At 35.8% G+C, this 20,179-nt stretch overlaps 4 protein-coding genes across 4 annotated transcripts; 2 read left to right on the top strand and 2 right to left on the bottom strand.

Moving 5' to 3' along the window:
* Positions 1-6,328: 6,328 nt before the first annotated feature.
* On the top strand, positions 6,329-9,690 carry LOC137824336 (AT-hook motif nuclear-localized protein 16). The gene has a single exon (XM_068629938.2). It carries the CDS (start codon positions 6,507-6,509, stop codon positions 7,251-7,253), a length of 747 nt encoding a protein of 248 aa, XP_068486039.1. The 5' UTR covers positions 6,329-6,506; the 3' UTR covers positions 7,254-9,690.
* On the bottom strand, positions 7,806-9,982 carry LOC137824335 (pentatricopeptide repeat-containing protein At2g42920, chloroplastic). The gene is given in 3 exon segments (XM_068629937.2): positions 7,806-8,074; positions 8,076-9,746; positions 9,848-9,982. Coding segments are annotated over 2 exon segments (1,602 nt in total). The 5' UTR covers positions 9,648-9,746; positions 9,848-9,982; the 3' UTR covers positions 7,806-8,044.
* A 986-nt stretch (positions 9,983-10,968) lies between these two features.
* LOC137824334 (uncharacterized) lies at positions 10,969-14,722 on the top strand. Its single transcript, XM_068629936.2, has 4 exons — positions 10,969-11,566; positions 12,590-13,093; positions 14,076-14,106; positions 14,261-14,722. Exons 1-4 carry the CDS (start codon positions 11,506-11,508, stop codon positions 14,433-14,435), a joined length of 771 nt encoding a protein of 256 aa, XP_068486037.1. The 5' UTR covers positions 10,969-11,505; the 3' UTR covers positions 14,436-14,722.
* Positions 14,723-17,455: 2,733 nt separating this feature from the next.
* LOC137826890 (glycerol-3-phosphate acyltransferase 1) lies at positions 17,456-19,958 on the bottom strand. Its single transcript, XM_068633046.2, has 2 exons — positions 18,937-19,958; positions 17,456-18,483 (listed from the first exon to the last, which is right to left on the bottom strand). The coding sequence occupies exons 1-2, from the start codon at positions 19,861-19,863 to the stop codon at positions 17,596-17,598; spliced, it is 1,815 nt and encodes a 604-aa protein (XP_068489147.1). The 5' UTR covers positions 19,864-19,958; the 3' UTR covers positions 17,456-17,595.
* Positions 19,959-20,179: the final 221 nt, after the last annotated feature.

The following is a 20,179-nucleotide window of genomic DNA, read 5'->3' as shown; positions in this document are numbered from 1 at the left end:
ATAATTATATAATTAATACTCGATGATGTTAAGTCACCAGTCATAGTATATATTATTCATGTTGATTTTGGCTTAGTCCCAAGTCTCACATCGGTGGGTTCATTGTTTGGGAAGGAGGTTTGAAGGTTATAAATTAACATCTCTTCCTTCACTGTTAAATATCCCAATTTGTAATATCTTCTCACATAATAATAAAAGTGAGCTGTTTTTGCTGTGTTCGGAGATTAGGCTAAATTGGCTAAATTCCGTTAACAATTTTCTGGTGTGTTTTTTCCTCTTTATCTCTTTTATTATTCCGCTCTGTTTATTCAATATTATTTGTCGGTAGCTCTGTTAGGGTTCTGTTTTAGTGGGGAAATTACCCGTTTTTCCCAACAAGTGGTAACAAGAGCCAAGGTTCGCCTTGGGTTGTTTGAAATTATTTGTAATATTGAATACTATATTTTGAGTTTGTAATGGAAAATCAAGAAGAAGAAGCGAAGGATGTATCAAGAGTGTCAGGCTCCTCGTCATCATGGTCGAGGTTCCCGGTGTCCACTTTGAAATTGGCGGTGGAAATATTTGATGGCACTGGACATTTTGGTATGTGGCAAGGAGAGGTCTTGGACTCTCTTTTTCAGCTGGGTCTTGATATTGCTATTGAAGGAGAGAAACCAGAAGAGGTGGAGGAGAAAGACTGGAGCATCATCAACCGGTTGGCATGCAGAACTATTTGATCCTGCTTGTCCAGAGAGCAGAAGTATGCTGTAAACAATGAGACTTTTGCACACAAACTGTGGAAGACATTGGAGGACAAGTTTACGAAGAAGAGTGGTTAGAACAAGCTCCTGATGAAGAAAAGGTTGTTCCGATTTGACTACCAACAAGGTACTACTATGAATGCACACATCACTATGTTTAATCAATTAGTAACAGACCTGTTGAATTTAGACGTGAAGTTTGAGGATGAGGATTTGGCTTTGATGTTGTTATCATCTCTTCCTGATGAATTTGAACATTTGGAGACTACGCTCCTTCACGGGAAGGAAAATGTGTCGTTAGATGTTGTTTGTTATGCTTTATATAATCATGAATTGAGAAAGCAGGATAAGATGAAAACCAAATCAACGACATCAGAAGAAGCATTGGTGGCAAGAGGTTGTCAGCAAAGCCAAACAAAGGGGAGAAGAGGGAGGTCTAAGTCTAAAGGTCGAGCCGTTGCCAAAGATGAGTGTGCTTTCTGTCATGAGAAAGGACACTGGAAGAAAGACTGTCCAAAACTGCAGAAGAAAGGGAAGGCTCCACAAGATGCAAATGTTGCAGAATGCAAAAGTGATGTGGAATCAGATATCTCTTTAATTGTCTCGCTTTCAGCATCATCGTATCCAGATGAGTGGATATTGGATTCAGGTTGTACCTATCATACGTGTCCCATTCGAGATTGGTTCTTTGAATTTCAAGAACTTGATGGCGGGGTTGTTTACATGGGTAATGATAATCCATGTAAGACAGTTGGGATAGGTTCAATCAAGCTGCGGAATCATGATGGATCTACCATAATTTTGCGGGATGTACGGTATGTGCCAAAGTTGAAGAAGAATCTCATCTCATTGGGGGCTTTAGAATCTAAAGGCTTAGTTGTGACGATGCGAGATGGAATTCTTAAATCAACTTCAGGAGCATTGGTGATGTTGAAAAGCGTGAGAAAGAACAATCTATATTACTATCAAGGTAGTACAGTGGTGGGGACAGTAGCAATAGCAACTTCTAGCACTAAGAAGGATGTCGAGGCAACGAAGTTGTGGCATATGAGGTTGGGACATGCTGGAGAGAAATCCTTGCAAATTCTTACCAAGCAGGGACTGTTGAAAGGTACGAAGGCTTGCAAACTTGAATTTTGTGAGCATTGTGTTCTGGGAAAACAACGAAGAATGAAGTTTGGCACTGCAATTCACAATACCAAGGGTATTTGGATTATGTGCATTCAGATGTGTGGGGACCTGCCAAGACTCCGTCAATCGGAGGTAGGCATTATTTTGTCACTTTTATGGATGATTTTTCCAGGAGAGTTTGGGGTGTTTACTATGAAGAACAAAAATGATGTGCTTGAAATTTTCCTTAAGTGGAAAGCTCAAGTTGAAAACCATACAGGAAGGAAGATTAAGGTTCTCCAAACAGACAATAGAGGAGAATACAAGAGTGATCCGTTCCTGATGGTATGTCAAGATTGTGGCATAGTTCGACACTTCACTGTTAGAAAAACACCACAGCAGAATGGGGTGTCGGAGCGTATGAACAAGACACTTGTGAAGAAAGTTCGTTGTATGTTGTCTAATGCTGAGTTAGGCAAAGAGTTTTGGGCTGAGGCTGGGACATACGCTCAACATCTCGTCAATCGTTTGCCATCATCTGCTATAGATGGCAAAACCCTGTTAGAGGTATGGTCTGGAAAACCTGCAACTGATTATGATTCTTTGCATATTATCATGTGATTGAATCAAAGTTGGATCCACGGGCAAAGAAGGCTTTTTTCATGGGCTTTAGTCTTGAAGTGAAGGGATACCGTTTGTGGTGTCTAGAGGCAAAGAAGATGATTATCAGCAGGGATGTTACCTTTGATGAATCTTCCATGTTAAAGAAGGTAAATTCAGAAGGAGCTGATAGTACTCCACAACAGGTGGAGTGTGCCCGGAAGCAAGTGGAGTTTGAGCCGACAGTGGTGATCCCAACACGAAATACCACAAGTGACTCTCCTATGGCAGAAGAACAGCAATCAGCGCCAATTGCAGTTAGAAGACAAAGACGAGATATTCAGAAGCCTGCTCGTTTCATGAATATGGTTGCTTATGCACTTCCAGTTGTTGATGACATTCCATCCATTTACCCAAAAGCCATTCTGAGTTCAGAGGGTGGTAATTGGGCAGGTGCGATGGAAGAGGAGATGCAGTCTTTGAAGAAGAACGAGACGTGGAAGCTGGCACAATTACCAAAAGGTAAGAAGGCAATTGGGTGCAAATGGGTATTTGCAAAGAAAGAAGGATTTCCTAATAAAGAAGATGTTCGCTACAAGGCAAGGTTGGTTGCTAAAGGCTTTGGTCAGAGGGAGGGAATTGATTATAATGAGGTATTCTCTCCAGTTGTTAAACATTCCTCCATTCGAATTTTGTTGGCCTTGGTAGCATAGTTGAATTTGGAGCTTGCTCAACTTGATTTAAAGACCGCGTTCCTACACGATGATTTGAAGGAGGAAATCTATATGACTCAACCAGAAGGATACAAGGTTGATGGTAAAGAAGATTGGGTTTGTAAACTTAGCAAATCGTTGTACGAACTGAAACAATCTCTGAGACAGTGGTACAAACGATTTGATAAGTTCACGAAGGATCAGAAGTACAAGAGAAGCAAATATGATCACTGTGTGTATTTGCGCAGACTTGAAGATGGTTCCTACATTTACTTACTCTTATATGTTGATGATAACCTAATTGCAGCAAAGAGCCAAGTTGAGATTGACAGGTTAAAGGCTCAGTTGAGTAAAGAGTTTGAGATGAAGGATTTGGGGGAAGCCAAGAAGATTCTCGGCATGGAGATAAACAGGGACAGAGAGAGGGGAAAACTTTGGCTGTCACATAAACAGTATTTGCAGAAGGTACTACAACGTTTTGGTATACACGAAGATACAAAACCTATAAGTACCCCACTTGCTCCTCATTTGAAATTGAGTAGTCGTTTATCTCCGACGACTGATGAAGAACGATAATACATGGCGAAAGTCCCATATGCTAATGCAGTTGGAAGCTTGATGTATGCAATGGTGTGTACGAGACCAGATATTTCACAGGCTGTGAGTGTTGTTAGCAGGTACATGCATGATCCGGGCAAGGGTCATTGGCAAGCTGTGAGATGGATTCTACGGTACCTCCAAAATACCTTAGATGTTGGATTGGCATTTGAGCAAGATGAATCACTTGGTCAATGCATAGTTGGATATTGTGATTCTGATTATGCAGGTGATTTGGATAAGCGACGGTCTACAACTGGCTATTTGTTCACTTTAGCAAAAGCGTCAGTTAGTTGGAAGTCTACCTTGCAGTCTACGGTGGCTTTGTCTACGACAGAGGCAGAGTATATGGCGATTACAGAGGCTGTGAAGGAAGCAATTTGGCTTCATGGGTTGCTTAAAGACTAGGGAGTTGGTCAGAAACAACTTGAGTTATATTCTGACAGTCGGAGTGCTATTCATTTAGCAAAGAATCAAGTCTTTCATGCACGGACGAAGCACATTGATGTTCGTTATCACTTTGTGCGTGAGATTCTCGAAGAAGAAGAGATTGTTCTCCAAAAGATTCACACTACGGAGAATCATGTAGATATGCTAACCAAGGTGGTTACAAGGGCCAAGTTTGAACATTGTTTAGACTTGGTTAATATCTTGCACATTTGAAGTTGGCGCCCGGAGACGCAAATTTGAAGCACTGCAAAGTTTGTTTTTGTTGTGCTCGGAGATTAGGCTAAATTGGCCGAACTCCGTTAATAATTTTCTGGTGTATTTTTTCCTCTTTATCTCTTTTCGGGTAGCTCTGTTAGGGTTCTGTTTTAGTGGGAAAATTACCCGTTTTTCCCAACAATTCATATATATCAATTTCTTATAATCTTTAATTTCTTATTTATTTTTCTCTCTCTTTTTTACTTCACTGCAGAGAAGTATGGTAGAGATTTACTGTACATTGGTCTTACTGTGTTATCCACTAGATCCCTATATCGTGTTCATTAAAAAAAAATAATAACAAAAGAGATAAAGCAGTTCCTCACATCCGTACAAATTTTACATACTCTTCCATTCATATATATGTTAAAAGACATTATTTTTTGTAATTAACACAGTGATGATTCATAACACGCGGCAAATTCAAATATCAATCACAAATTTCTTAAGTTGAACTTGTGCATAATTTAGGCAATTTAAATTATATGTTTTGCTCTTAAAACATCAATCGCAAAGTTACTAGTATACTATTTTGCCATAAACATTAACTATATGCTGCTGCAAATATATATATATATATATATATATATATATATATAAGTTTTATCACTATTATTATTGGTTGTGACATTCCATACTTTTATTTGTTTTAACATTTATTTATTTATGTTAAATATAAAATAAATGTTTAAATCTAAATGAAATATAATTAAATACGAAATATAATTAAAACATGTTCTTTAAAGTTATTTAAATTTTATATCAGAAATAAATAAAAAAAACATCATGTTACATTCTTAATAGGAAGGAGTAGCTTGGCTGAAAAGGTCTGAAAAGAAAAATAAGTAAAATTTTCCTTTTAAACTTGTGAGCTATTTAATGGTGAGTTTAGACTAAAGTACTGAAAATTAAATGAATATTTACCTACAAAATATTCTATAAAGTTTTTCTACATAAAACTCTCTTAGTGTAAGCTTCTGGTAATAAGTTCACCTTTAAAAGAATCTTCAATTAAATCCACCTATAGAAAACTCTGATTAAGCAAGATTTTACAAAATTTTATCATAATTTTATTCTAAAAAAAATTATTGAAAAATTAAAAAAAAAATTAAATTATTCTTAATCTCATTTTTTTTTTTAGAATTTCTCATCTTTATTGATTTTATTAAAATTTGTTATTCAAGTATTTTTTCATATTGCACTTTCAAATTTTAAACTTCTACATATTTTATCGTAAATAGTTTAGCTTCATTAATTGAATGCTAACGTGATAGACCGATGATCATGCGAAAATAAATAAGGTTGTCAGCATTATGGTTAATGTGGTGAAATAATTTAATTTAATTTTTTTGAGAAGTCACTTTAAAAAAATTCACACATTTAAACACTCCATTTTTTTCACATTTTATCTTTCTCTATATTATAGGATTCTACATTCAAAACAAAACAATGAAACTCGTTCTTACGGAATTTGGCTAGTAGAAAATCAAAATACAAAATCTTCTTTCAAAATAACACTTTGCATCGAACAACTAATTTTGATATAAACTATTATTTAAATAGTTCGGTTGTTGTTTTTTATATTTACAAGTTACCTGAACTAATAATCTTATCAAAATTTGTAATCTTATAAACTAATCTTACAACTTATAACTATCCAATGCAATGGTAGGGATATATGATTGTAGTGTTGTGGTACTTAACATAGAAAAAGTGCAGAGAGTTTGAAGAAGAAAAAGCAGAGGGATGTGGGTGGGTGGGATTGGGAAGTAGAGTGTAATAATTATATGGCATGAGATATCTGTTAGGGAAGGCAATTGACATGAGCCAAGTTAGTCAGAATTAGGCAGAATGATGCATAAAACAACAATTTTTGGTTGGTTGGTATTACTTAACTCCATCCTAAAAAACAATCATTCTTTTGGGGTCCTATAAAATTTATTCTCATAATTCAACTACTTAAGCTTTTGTATGAAGCAGAAGAGAGCGATTTCCTGTTTGTTGCACAACATTTGCCTCAAAGAGTGATCTGTTTGGTGAAATGGATAGAAAGCAAGAACAGGAGAAGGAGAACTCAAACATGTCTAGCATTGATGTTACTATAATAACTCCGAAAGTCCCAAAAGCAGTTTCACCTGTTTCTTCTGCAGCAGAGGGGGACACCTTAAGGAGGCCACGTGGAAGGCCAGCAGGGTCCAAAAACAAGCCTAAGCCACCCATAATTGTGACCAGAGATAGTGCTAATGCACTGAAGGCTCATGCCATGGAAGTGAGTTCAGGGTGTGATGTGAATGAAAGTTTGTTGAACTTTGCAAGGAGAAAGCAACGTGGCCTTTACATACTCAATGGGACAGGGTGTGTAACAAATGTAACACTGCGCCAGCCAGGCTCATCTGGTGCCATTGTGACCCTTCATGGTAGGTTTGAGATTCTGTCACTGCTGGGATCAATCCTTCCCCCACCAGCCCCTCCAGGGATCACAGGCCTCACAATTTACTTGGCTGGTGCTCAAGGGCAAGTTGTGGGAGGTGCAGTGGTTGGTGCTTTGATTGCTTCGGGCCCTCTTGTAATCATGGCTGCATCATTCATGCATGCTACTTTCGATCGTCTGCCTTTGGAAGATGATGAACTTGCTGCTGCAATGCAGAATCAGCATTACCAAAATGGACGCACCCACCATCTTGATATCTCTGACTTGTATGCAATGCCACAGAACCTGCTCATGAATGGTACAATGCCCCCAGAGATATACTCCTGGGCACCAGGGCGGAACTTGTCAAAAACATGAAACTTAGCTCACTCTTGGTTAGTTGTTGTCTTACATCCATACAATGCAGTTTAGTGTAGCTATTATGTCTCCAGGTTCTTGTACAAGCAAGGGGTCTTCTAAGGTTGACGCTGCTAAACAAGATGATATGCTTAATTCTTCATGCTTATTCTACTGTATTAACAATTATTTTAGCAAATCAATGAGTGTTATGATTTTCAATATAATAAGATCTACTTTTCAGAGTTAATACTATTTACTGCTGAATTTGGTGTCACAACTTCAAAGCAAAACATGCATGAACCACACAAGTTTTTCATTGGTGATGGGGTGTGAACCTAACCTGCTAGACTTGTATACTTTAGGTGCCACTAGACTAAACCACCTAACAGTAAAAGTTGAACAAGCATTAACACTGAATAACTTTCTTTTTTTTCTGGAAACCTAAAATAAGGATTTGGATCAACTTATGCTTAGGTCAGCGCTGCAGACAGACCTAGATTCAAATTTGTACAAGTATTAACAGATACCAGTATTCTAATTGCTGATAAAAAAAATAAACCAGTATTCTAATTAAATTACCAAAACATGACTGGAATAATTTTGGGAAGGCATAGAATAACAATAATCAAAATATAGGCACTTTTTCCCCTGATCAAACTATAAATCCCAGGGTATAGACAAGCAAATTGGATATTCGGTTGGATTGTGAGATCCTCATATATTGTATTGTAACTCTTCTCTGTATCAAAGCTATTTCCTTACACACAGCTTGGCTTTTAAATTTCACAATTTCATCACTTTGGAGATGTTCAATCTTGAAGTGCAAAACCGGAGTCAGTCATTCAGTAAAGAGTAAATTTCTCGATCTTTAGGGTGTAGCCTCCCCCCTGCCAAGAACTCATGAACCTCTCCATGTAGTTCTATTGAACTGCATCCTGGTTCCTTCTCTACCAATCTTTCCTTCATCAAAATTCTGTGCTCCAAAGCCTCTTCAAATTGGTTGGATGCAGCCTGAACATTGGACATAAGTAAATAGCCACTGGCTTCCCTCGGATTTAACTCAAAAACTCTTTGTGCAGCTCTTTTTGCAATTTCTACATTCCCATGCTTCCTACAAGATGAGAGCAAAGATCCCCATATGATAAAATCTGCCTCTATGGACATACCCTTTATTACTTCTTCTGCTTCTTCAAGGAGCGCAGCGTGACCTAGCACTTCAACCAAGCAAGTGTAGTGTTTTATTGATGGCTCAATCTCATACTTATCCATCATGAGGGCAAAATAGTCCCTTGCTTCTCTTACTGCTCCTAAATATTTGCAAGCAGTTAAAACACCAATGAAACTTACACAGTCTGGCTTTATATTTGAGGATTCAAGCTTAGAGAAGTACTCAATTGCTTCTCTCTCGTGACCATTCAAGGCTAGTCCTATTATGATGGAGTTCCAACATGGTAATCCTCTTGTGGGTGATGCCGCAAACACTTCAACAGCCTTTTCAATAGATCCACACTTGCAATACATGTCAATTATTGCCGTGAGAACAATGACATTCAACTTAAAATTACCCCTTTTTATATAATCATGAACCCATTCCCCATGTTGAAGTGCTCCTAAATGGGCACAAGCACTTAACAAGCTCACCATTGTAAATTCACTAGGCTCAACCCCTTCTTCCTGCATCTTGCGGAAAAGCTCCAATCCCTCCGTTAGCCTCCCATTCCTAACATATCCACTAATCATAGAATTCCAAGAAACTGCTGTTCTTGTGGGCATGTTATCAAACAGCCGCCTAGATTTATCAACTTCCCCACACTTAGCAAGCCCCATAATCATTGAATTGCAAGCTACCACATCAAGTTCCAATGGTTCATCAAACACTCTTCTAGCCTCACTCATTAGCCCACTATTAGCATACATGTACAAGATGGTATTACTAATAAACTGGTCTTTTTCAAGACCCAATTTTACAACCCTCCCATGAAGCTGAGCTCCATCATGGCCAGCACCCAATTGAGCATAAGCCTTGAAAACAGAAGGGTAAGTGAGCCGTTGGGGCTCAACAGCAGAATACAACATATCAACAAAAAGAGAAATTGCAAACTGAGGGGTTGAGCTCCGAGAGAAGCCTCTGATGATTGTGTTCCAACAATAAAGATTTGGGTTTGGAATCCCGGTGAAGACCAAGTAAGCATAGTTGATGTCCCCAGATGAAGAGGCACAGAAAGTGAGAACACGGCTAGCGGCAATGTGGTCAAGAGCAAGGCCAGTTTTGATGATGTGGGGATGAATCTTTTGGAGGTCTTTCATGTTGGTGCATTGGTTTTGGAGCATGGTAAGGCATGGGTGGTCAGAGATGAAGTTTGCTATGGAGGGTGATGATGATGGAGGAAGTGCAGAACAGAGAATTGGCATTGTGTGGTCACCAAACTGTGAAACAGAAGATGATGATGATGACGACGACGACCACGAGGAATCTCACGGACCAATGTTTATCAGTACACAACTTAATTTCTACAAAAAGATTATGTATTTAACTACTCATAATTAACCATCAAAATGTATCAATTATAATAAAAATTGAGAAAAAAAATGCTAAGACATTCTAATATTACCGTTACTGAGACACCGTGTCAGAAGAACATGAGAAATATCTGAGAGGACTCCATCATAGTATATGTACTCAAATTTTATCAAGATTCATAACAAAATGTTTCTTTTGGGTTAACTAGAGATACACCAGAATAATTGTTCAATTCACTGTGTTTATAGATATCCAAGTAAATATTTATATTTTCTATATGTATTTTCTTTCAAATAAATAAACCTATTTAAGGTGCTGTTAAACATTAAAATGTAGACATCTCTCAGAGATTAATTCCTTCCATTAGAAAGGTTAAAAACCAATATTTTCTTGTATACAAGAGTTAAAAACATATCTAATCTTCCGTGAAAATTTGTTTTGAAACAACATTAAACAACCTTATTGATTATTGAGTAAGAACATTGTACAACCAAATACACAAGTAACTAACTGTTAGAAAGGTTTCACTCTATATTCTAACAGAGTTGTGCAGGTTAAACATATGTTGTTCATGTCACTTCAACTAACTTTAACAGTGCAACTCAATTTAATGCCACAATTTGTGTTAAAGTAGCTTAACAAACTCTGGTTGGCGATGCTGTGTGAACAAAAACTCTGGCGGCGTAGGGCTTTCTCCATGGTAACTTTAGGCCATTGTGTCAAATCATATTGGTGTCTATCCACTTGCTGATTATCACATGGTCCACACCCACATGAACGCCTATAAACTTCTCCATATTATAATCTCATACAAAAGTAATATTTCAGTACACAATTTGTGATTTATAATATAAGATATTTTTATCGATTTCATATAAAAATTGAAATTTTAGAAAAAATTGGGATTGTAGATTGATATAAATTGCCAATATATCACTTTTCTACAAAAGTATGCATCAGAGCCTTATATTACTTGTGTGAGGCTTTTGGATGTTTATACTAGTTGTGATAAATTCAGTATCTATTCCTCTCTTCCTCTTTTGTTTCTCTTTTAGCCTATCAAAATGATATATTAAAAAATTAGATTTTTCTTTGACACTCTAGTAAAGTAGTGTTTTTTTATAGCAGCTTTATGTCTGAACAAAATTTATTACACAATCTGTAATGGAATGAAGTAACAATAAATGCTAAAATTAGCAAATATTCCAAATAATCTTGACATGATGCAAGTAATTTAGAGTGGGAATTCAGTGACTCGGACACAATTAGTTTTCACTTGAAGAAAGTTAGACTTTTGGGGTGATGGACAAACATGGGACATTGGTTGGACTGCAACATCATGGCTACCCTTCTTTACAACAAATATGTAATCAGTTAAAGCACAAAATTATGAAAAAAAAGCTGACAGTACAATCAAATGGCAGTAATAATCTTCTTCCCCATCTTTTTGCTTCTTCTCTTGGCTTGAACCCTCCAACACTCTCACTCACCACACCCCATCTGTTATTTCTTAAATCCTCTCCTTTGTCTCTAACAACCACACATACTCTTTCACCACTAGTATATATACTTTTAGTTGCATGATTAGCCCACAGAACAAACATCTTCCCTTTTTTTCTTCTATAGACCATTCACCACCTTTCATCATATCTTCCTTTCTCTTCATTGATTCGAAGGAACAACTACTGTAACCGGAAAACTACATTGATGAGCAGGTGCTAAAGAAGAAGCTGAATAGTAAAATCAAACATGGAAAGGAGTGTGTTTTACTTTGCTATATCTCTCCTAGTGTGTCTATTCCTCTGTTCAGGTAATCCCCTTTCTCTGGTTCGTTCTATAGTTCTTTTATCTTCTCTCTCATTTTGGTTTTAGCTCTACTATTCGAAAATGTAGCTCAGTTGCTTCTGGTTTAAGATACTGTTTCTTAACTCTCACTGTCTTTGCCTCTCATTTTCATTCTGTTTTTCAATTGCTTATTCTTTATCTTTTGCACATATTCTGTGTTTTTCTCTTTAACTGATATTCTTTTGGACCCCTTGAACATTTTTTGAATTCTGAAACCACAAAACGCTTTGCCTTCTCTCAAGTTTGACATTTCAATTGCTTTATTCTCTTCTAGTTTTTCAGTTCAACTAGTATCAGTAAGGATATACATGTTCACTGATTTGGTGCAAATCACTTTTTTTCCTTGGTTACTCCATCCTGGCTTCTTTCTGTTGGAATATAGTTTCCCAATTTAGTTTTCAACTTTTTTATGGATAATAATTTCCCTGGATCAAAATATTGTCTCTTGTATTATTCCATTAAATACTTGTTCCAGCAATTATAGAGCACGCACACCATAGAAAAATTTAAACAAGTCCTTTTCTTGCTCATTTTTCTGGGGTTTCACATAGGACAGTTGCATCCAACCTTTCTCCCGTTTCACCGTTTCTTGGAAAGATACAAAGGGCCCAACTGCTTTGACTTCTATGTCTCTCTCTACATAGGATACCCTACCTGTCCTTAACTGCCATCTACATGCCCTATTTCAAGTGGTTGCCTTTTGAAATAATAGAGAGATTTAAGGTCCTAAATATAACCACTAGACTGTTTGAATCAAAATTTTCACAACTTTTCTAATGAATAGCATAACAGATTTTGTTTTGCATACAGGATAAATAAATGCAATATTCTTGTAGGCAAAATTTGAATACAGCTATACTTTTTTTTACCCTTTTTGAAACTGAAACAGAAAAGGCTTAAACTGATTTCATATCTATATTTGATTCTTCACATGCTTTAGACAAAGTAGGACAGAACAAAAGTAACTCCATTGTCATTTCAAACACAGGTTCAAGTAGGACAGTGAAGGAAGTAACTGGACATGTGAATGTACTAGGACATGACCAAGGGAAACAACAATTAACTGAGTCAATTTCTACAGTCCAAAGGGATATTACCACTCCCATTCCAACCATTCCCAACTTAATTCCCACCACCCCCACCAATTCAACATCCCCATTCCTCAATCCCAATTCCAATCCAGACACTCTCTCTCCAGCCTCCACATTCCCTTTTACCACTCCCACCACCATGAATTCCCCATTGTCTTCAGGTGCAAGCTGGTGTATTGCTGGCCCAACTGCCTCACAAACTACCTTGCAAGTTGCATTGGACTATGCCTGTGGCTATGGTGGTGCTGATTGCTCAGCAATTCAACCTGGTGGAAGCTGCTACAACCCAAATTCCATCAGAGATCATGCTTCTTATGCCTTCAATAAGTACTATCAAAAGAATCCTGTCCCAAATAGCTGCAATTTTGGTGGAACTGCTGTCATCATTAGCACTAACCCAAGTAAGGCTTTTGCTGCTATGACTCTCCTTGTAACTTTTTTCAACCATGTTACAGGCATTTTAATTTTAAAACAAGTCGTCAAATTGTTGGGTAAATTAAAAATTGAAATAAAAATTAGCCTTAAATATATTTTATTTCCTTTTTTTCAGCTTTGCCATATTTGTAAAAAGGTTCACAAATTTAACCTTATTATTTTAATTGTAAAATTTAGGTAACGCCTAAAAGTTGAGATAACACTGATAAAGTTCCACTTTAATATATTATACCATGTCACACTAGAAATTTGTATGAAACAATACATATTAATTGTGTATAAAAAATAATTTGTGAAAAAGTCGGAAAAAAAATTGTAATTGAAGCTCAACATTAAAAGGTGAACTTTACTAGTAAATGATAGTATTATAAAAGAAAAGGAGAGCAGAAAATTAGTAGTAGAAGTGTTTGCATAATTGATTCACAGACATGTAGGATTGTAGGGTCACCTGGGTTGGTAATCAGACACATCCCTGTTCATGATTTGAATGGACTGTAGACTGTGAGTTGGGGTTGGGGATGCATGAGCTAAAACCATTTGAGTGATGCAAAAGTCAAACTTTTTTTCAACTTTTTTGGAAGCAGCATCTTCAAAGCATCCTTTATGTACTGTCACAAATATCTAACTATTGCTGTTTATCACAACCGGTAGAATACTGATAATTGTGAATTCAAAATGAAGTAACATCATGCTTTGGACAAAATACATGAACTCATTGTTTAGGAAAAATGATTATTTTAGGTCATATTTAGCCTATTATAAATTTGTAATAATCACTCCCACCTCTCACATGTCCAACTTTCAACACCTTCATCTACTACTGCACAAATCATGTACATTTAAATTTGATGTATATTTTTGTTTTGTTTCCAGCGCACAACACGCTATAAACCTCAGCAATATTTGGTTGTTGAGAACATTTGATGAATGCATTTACTTGTTTTGCAGGTACTGGGGCATGCCAATATCCATTCACTAGGTGGCCCTTCCTTGCCCATATATAATTATACATACTTTCATTTATTTTGTTTTCTATAGTCTGCAGATATATGGTTTCATTTTGTTATTATGTTGCAGCAATTGGAAGAGAAAATATTATCATATAGCTACTAACTCGGTGTCTAAAACTGCAGTACTAGTACATCAGTGTTGAACACAACAAACTCAAACGGTGCAAACGTTTTTGGTTCAGTGCCAGTGCCCACAAACCCCTCTCCCTCTGCTGCATCACCTGACACATTAAATAGCTTTGCAGATATTTGTGTCATTCTGTGGATAATTTCATCTTTGGAAATAAATTATCTCTAAAATGGTTGAGAGTTGGATGTACTGCTCTGAGCAAACAAATTTTGCCCTTTTACAGGCTTTTTTGGAAACACAAAAAGCAAATAGTAGCCGCATGACCATCAACAGCACATAAATGGTAGAAAAACATGGTACAGAGAAAAGGCAAATTAAGATGATGGACAGTTGTAGAGACATACATTACTGTACATACTTTTTTATTTAGTTTTCTGTGTTGTTCACATTTCTCTGTTGAATTGTTAGAACTTTTAAGAAAATAACATAGCTTTGAAGTTGCATTATCTGTTTAATCATATAGATCAGAATCAGTTTTGCTGTCTAAAACTCAAAAGTCTAACATATACAGTGACAGAGTCAAAGACAAACATGTTTTCTGGTATGTTTTACTTTACACTTAAATTAGAAACTTGAAAAGCAAAGAGTAATGATTACCTATATATTATATATCACTAGGATAGAAAATTTTAGACAACTTCAATAGCATTGTTTTTACACAACTTTACACTATAGTTGTACACAGATGGATTTAAATCTAACTCAGTGATTGAGATGAATGTTAGCATTACAAAAGAGTGTGTATAGTGGAGGGTGCGATTGGTTCACATGCCATGTACTGATATCCTACAAGGCATAGGTCCCCATACTCATTGCGTTTCTGGCATACAACTTTTGTAGCCATGACAATAATTGAAATTGATTTGGTGGATGATGAGTTTGGTAAATTCCCACACATATTAAACTGCATGCAGAGAAGGAAGAGGATAAACAGTGTCATGCCATATTCCAACCACTGCAGTGGTTAACTTTTTTCAGTCACTACACAAAACAACCAACAACCCTCTTTACCTTCACCAGTAATGACCTCCACCACCTTCTAGAAACACATGTCAATCACCATCTGTCATTTGCAGAGGATTTTTTTAAAAATTAAATCATGTTTTAGAGTGTAAATAAGTATAAGAAGCTAAGTTAAATGTATTTATTATCACTGTTGTAAATTTAAAAATAGTTATTATAAATATTCACTGTGTGTGATAATTCACGTCCTGGCTAAATTTAAATAACAATTGTTTTAAAATGGAGTGGACTTCAGAATTATCAGTTGGGCCTCACTTTTTTTGCCGCCAAATAATTTTATTGTCCCTTTCTTTTATATTTCGAAATTAAATTTTACCTCTCTCAAAATAAAAATAAAAATAAATATTTTACGGTTTTAACAAAATATAGGGGGAAAAATTGTTGTTTTTAATCAAAGATGTTTTTAATTATCTTTGATGACAAAGGGTTATTCAATTTGAACAATAGTTTCCAGGAAAAAATAAAATATATATTTTAATCTACTTGAGACATAAGTAATAATATTAAGAGTTGACTTAAATTTATTTATTTTTTACAAAAATAATTTTAAGATAAATATTGTTTCCACTTATATATTTTGTAAATTGGTATGTAGGATGTCCAAAACAACCTTCTCCGGTTAAGTATATATATTTTAAGTATGGAATGGATATTTTGTTACTATATTGAAAAATAAGTTTAAACTTCATTATCATAAAATTAAGGGAGAAATTATTTCAAGTATATATTATATAGTTGACATGTAATCTTCAGCTAATATTATGAAATTATAAATTTATCTTTAACTTTATTATAAAGGAAAAAATATCAAAGTTTTTAAAATACAAACATTTTTTTCATCTTTAGTTAAATTTAGAATGAGAGTGTACTACTTGTATATATAACCATTTGTTTTGATTTCAATAACAATAAAATATATATATATATATTCATTCTCATATTTTTTACATTTCTTCTACTCTTTTGTTCTCTTTTATTTATCTCTGTTCTATTTCGTAATACAAAGAGTTAAAAAATCAGCTATATAACAATTTTATTTATTTTCAATTCTTAATGAATGTATACAATTTGATATATATGTAAGATTGTGTTTAAAACTATTATCACCTTAGTAAAAAATTCGTAGGCGGGTATATGACCTATCAAATTAATTTTTTTAAAATGCAAAATTATTAATTGAAGTTTTCCAATCACGTAATGTTGATATTTGACTTTTCAAAATATAAAATAATTCATTTAATCCATATTTTTAATACTATTAATCTGAATAGGATCTAAAAAAATTTAGCTTAGAAACAAAATCTGCAAAGTGACTGTATTAGTTATAGGTATATATGGTTAATACTATTCTATGACAAATACATGCATTTAAAGATAACTTAGTTTTTTTTAATATGTAATAAGTTTAAATTTAAAGTTAAAAAAAATTGTTGTAAAAAAAAACATTGTACCAAAACTTTTAAAATTTAGATGGGTAACTAGACATTAAACACTGGTAAGGAATTTCCTTCTTATAATAGTTTTATACAAAAAAAAATACATAATTATATTTTAGTTTTATTAAAAAAAAATGTCACTATCAAAGTTTACAAATGTATTATAATTTTTTTTTGTGGATTTTGTAAAATACTTTAATTCAAGTACAATCTTAACTCTTGACCACGACAACATTGATTCGGGTTGACCCATGCCGTCGGAACAACAACTCTGTTTCGTATTGAAAGTCTTCAAGAAAAGTTAGTTTTGTTAGGTTAGTTAGCAGTTTTCCAAATACTAAAAAAGTAGCTTACCCAAACTAAATTCTTCGTTCTTGTATTTGATAAACACTTCTTCATCATATTACCAAAATTCTTAGTTACTTTTAGTTGGAAGTGATTTTCAAACTTTTAGTCTGTTTAACACTAGTTCTGATTGTTTAATATTTTGTTTCATTTACCCAGTAATAATATTTTGTTAAAAAGTGCATTTTTTAAAATAAAAATTTGGTAGTCCAAGTGTCATCTTCTCCTCCAAAGCAATCACATCCTTAAATAAATATTGAAGTATTGAGTACTATAACTAATTTAAACTTCAAATGTTTAACAGCAATTAATATAATGGTGTGTTTATTATTTTGTTAGGTGATAATAATGTTGGTACTTGTGTTGTACTTGCAATCTGCTATAAGCTTTGTAAGACTTATTTACTTTTAAATGATGGTATCATATATCACAATCATAAATGTCATATCCAACCAAAACATAAACATAAATAAAGCAACAAAGAGAAAAGAGTGTACAAGATGAAATCTGAGAAGATTATGTCACTAGCATTTTGTTGTCCACTTGTCTTGTTTGACAATCCCTTCATTCCCTGCAAGCATCATGTACTTGTCCTTTCTTGTTAGTGTTGTGCACTCAAATCCCAAAGCATCAGCTAACTGTTTCTGTATGTAGTTTGCCACTTCACAGCTTGATCTTCCTCCAGCACATGTAAGTTCTTTGGGAACTTTTCTAAGAACTTCAATATTACAGCTTGGCCTTGGATTCATGAGAAAGAAAATAGGGTCCAAGCACTTCAACCCGCTTGCTGTGGTCCCATAGAACATGCTCACATGAGTATTGATAGCCACAGGCACAATCTCATCAGCCAATTCTGCAAACAATGAGCTGAACCTCAGTAAATATGGTTCCCTACAAGTTGTTCCTTCAGGACACACCACCAAATCTCCTTCTCTGAGAAGCCTTTCCATTGTTTCACCATCTTTTTTTCTGTCCCTTGTTAGTCTCACTGTCCTTATAGGGGCTATCAACTCAGACACCTTACTCAAGCTGTATGTGACTGCAGTCAAAGGCTTTGCCAAACTTGTGCTTAGGAAAACAGGATCAAGAAGAGTCCTGTGGGAGCAAACATAGAGGACCCCTTGATTTTGCTCTGACTTTTCAGGGATACTGCCTTTGATATTGATATTTAAGCCACTCCAAACCCCTAAGGACAATGCCCATCCATAAGGAAGTAAAACGCCTAGAAGGATTCTATAAATGGCCAGAACAATTCCAAATGGAAACCACATGAACATATAGAGAGCTGCCGAGGGAGTAGGCAGGAATGCTAGTCTTCCATCATGAAATATTAGGGGCTTTGGATATTTGTCCCTTGGCATCACTGAGCTTGAGTTGTTCTTGCTCTCTTCATTGTTCACCACATATGCTTCCTGCATTGTCATGTAGCTGGAATTAGACACTATATATGCATCAAGAGACTTAATAAAAACATGTCTACTAAGTTATAATCTGTATCAAGATTATAAAAAAAGTGTGACGGTGGTTTTGGTCACGATGTCAAGGAATTTTTTGTCTTTGTGCTGCTGTAAAGTAATCATCACAATCCTAGCTGTATCTGTGGTGACAAATAGTGACGGTGACTGCTATTCAAAACCTTGACATTAATGAAAAAGAGTCATAAAATTTTGTGCTAACGAAACTTGTCAAAAATGGAAATGACACTTTACAGCTGAACAATAGGTACAGTCAGGTTACACAGTGAGCTTTGATTAACCTTTGCTTTTTAATTTAAATGGTCTTCTTGTTTATCAAGAGCGCTGAACACGCAAGAGTTAAACAGTAACTGGGGTAGTTAAACAGTGGAGCTATAACCTCAGACTTACCTTGCAAAGGGAGAGGAAAAGATGATCATGAACAGCCGAGCTTCCAACCCCAATATCAGGTTTTGTGTCTCCAAAATAATCCTTCAGTGCTCTGTGCTTCACAAGTAAACCAGAACCAGAAAGCAAACCAGTGAAGTAGCAACCAACAGTGTGCAACTCTGTGCCTACAACAGCACCAACGCTCAAATACTCCTTAAGAAACCCTTCCACCATAACTCTAGGCACACTTGTGAAGACAACTTTAGACCCTGCAGAGGCCAGAACCTGGTAAGAATGAAGGTTGAGATTCTCCAAATAAAACTTGGGTAAAACCGCCCTTGATATACTTTCCATGGCATTTGTTCTTAGCCCACAGAAGGTGATGAAAGTCATGACCCTAAGCCTTAGCTCGTGGTTTAAAATCCACAACACAGGACAAGACAAAAGCAAGAGGAGTGCTCTGAAAATGCTGCCACCTTCAAAGGCAACAAGCATGAAATAAGGAAAGAAAGAGTGGGACCTCAAAAGGACTCTATGAATGTCACAAGCCACAAGTGTGTGTGACTCTCTACCCTCAAAATCATATTTAGCAACACTAGGAAAAGAAGAAGGTTGAGGGGGTGGTTTGGATGACAAATACCCGAAATGGAACCCGTAACTCTTCATTTTCCTTGCAGCTCTATAGTAAGAGTTTGCAAGCAGCTGGTACAACACCCAGTCTGCAAGCCTCAGGAGCACCATTGGGAACTCCATGCTCTCTTTTGAAACCGGTTGATGAAGACGTGTTTGAGAAGGAGCCAGATAGGCAAGAAGAGTAAATGGAAGAAGAAGAGTGAGAGTGTGTATCTGTGGAGAAGAGGAAGGTGAGAAGGGAATATTTATAGAGTCATTAAAAGGGTGCAGGAGGAAGTTTTGATTGTGGCATTTGGTTAACCACACTGCTTGCATTAACTTCACCTTCCCCTTTTTTTTTTCTTTTGTTGCCGTTTATAGCATTGGCTTACAGCATTTTTCTTTCATGGAAGTGCACTCTACATGGTGCCAGATAATATTAGCTTGGCTACTCTGCCATAAATACAGTAGGTTGGTTAAAATGTTGGTGACCGCCATTGAGAGCTTTTAGTCTCTCTTTGAAATGTTGCCACAAGCACACGCTGCGCCACCAATTTTAAATATGCCTTGGGAATCTGTGTGAATCATCTCTTTGAAAAACACCCTTTGGTCAAACAAATTTCCATCCAAACTTGCCCTTTTTCTCTTGCCA

The sequence above is a fragment of the Phaseolus vulgaris genome, chromosome 8 (genome assembly GCF_051622355.1).
Source record: "Phaseolus vulgaris cultivar YP4 chromosome 8, ASM5162235v1, whole genome shotgun sequence".
In the NCBI taxonomy this organism is placed as follows: domain Eukaryota; kingdom Viridiplantae; phylum Streptophyta; class Magnoliopsida; order Fabales; family Fabaceae; genus Phaseolus; species Phaseolus vulgaris.
The sequence above is the reverse complement of the archived record's forward strand: the minus strand, read 5'-3'. Positions and strand labels throughout refer to the sequence as shown.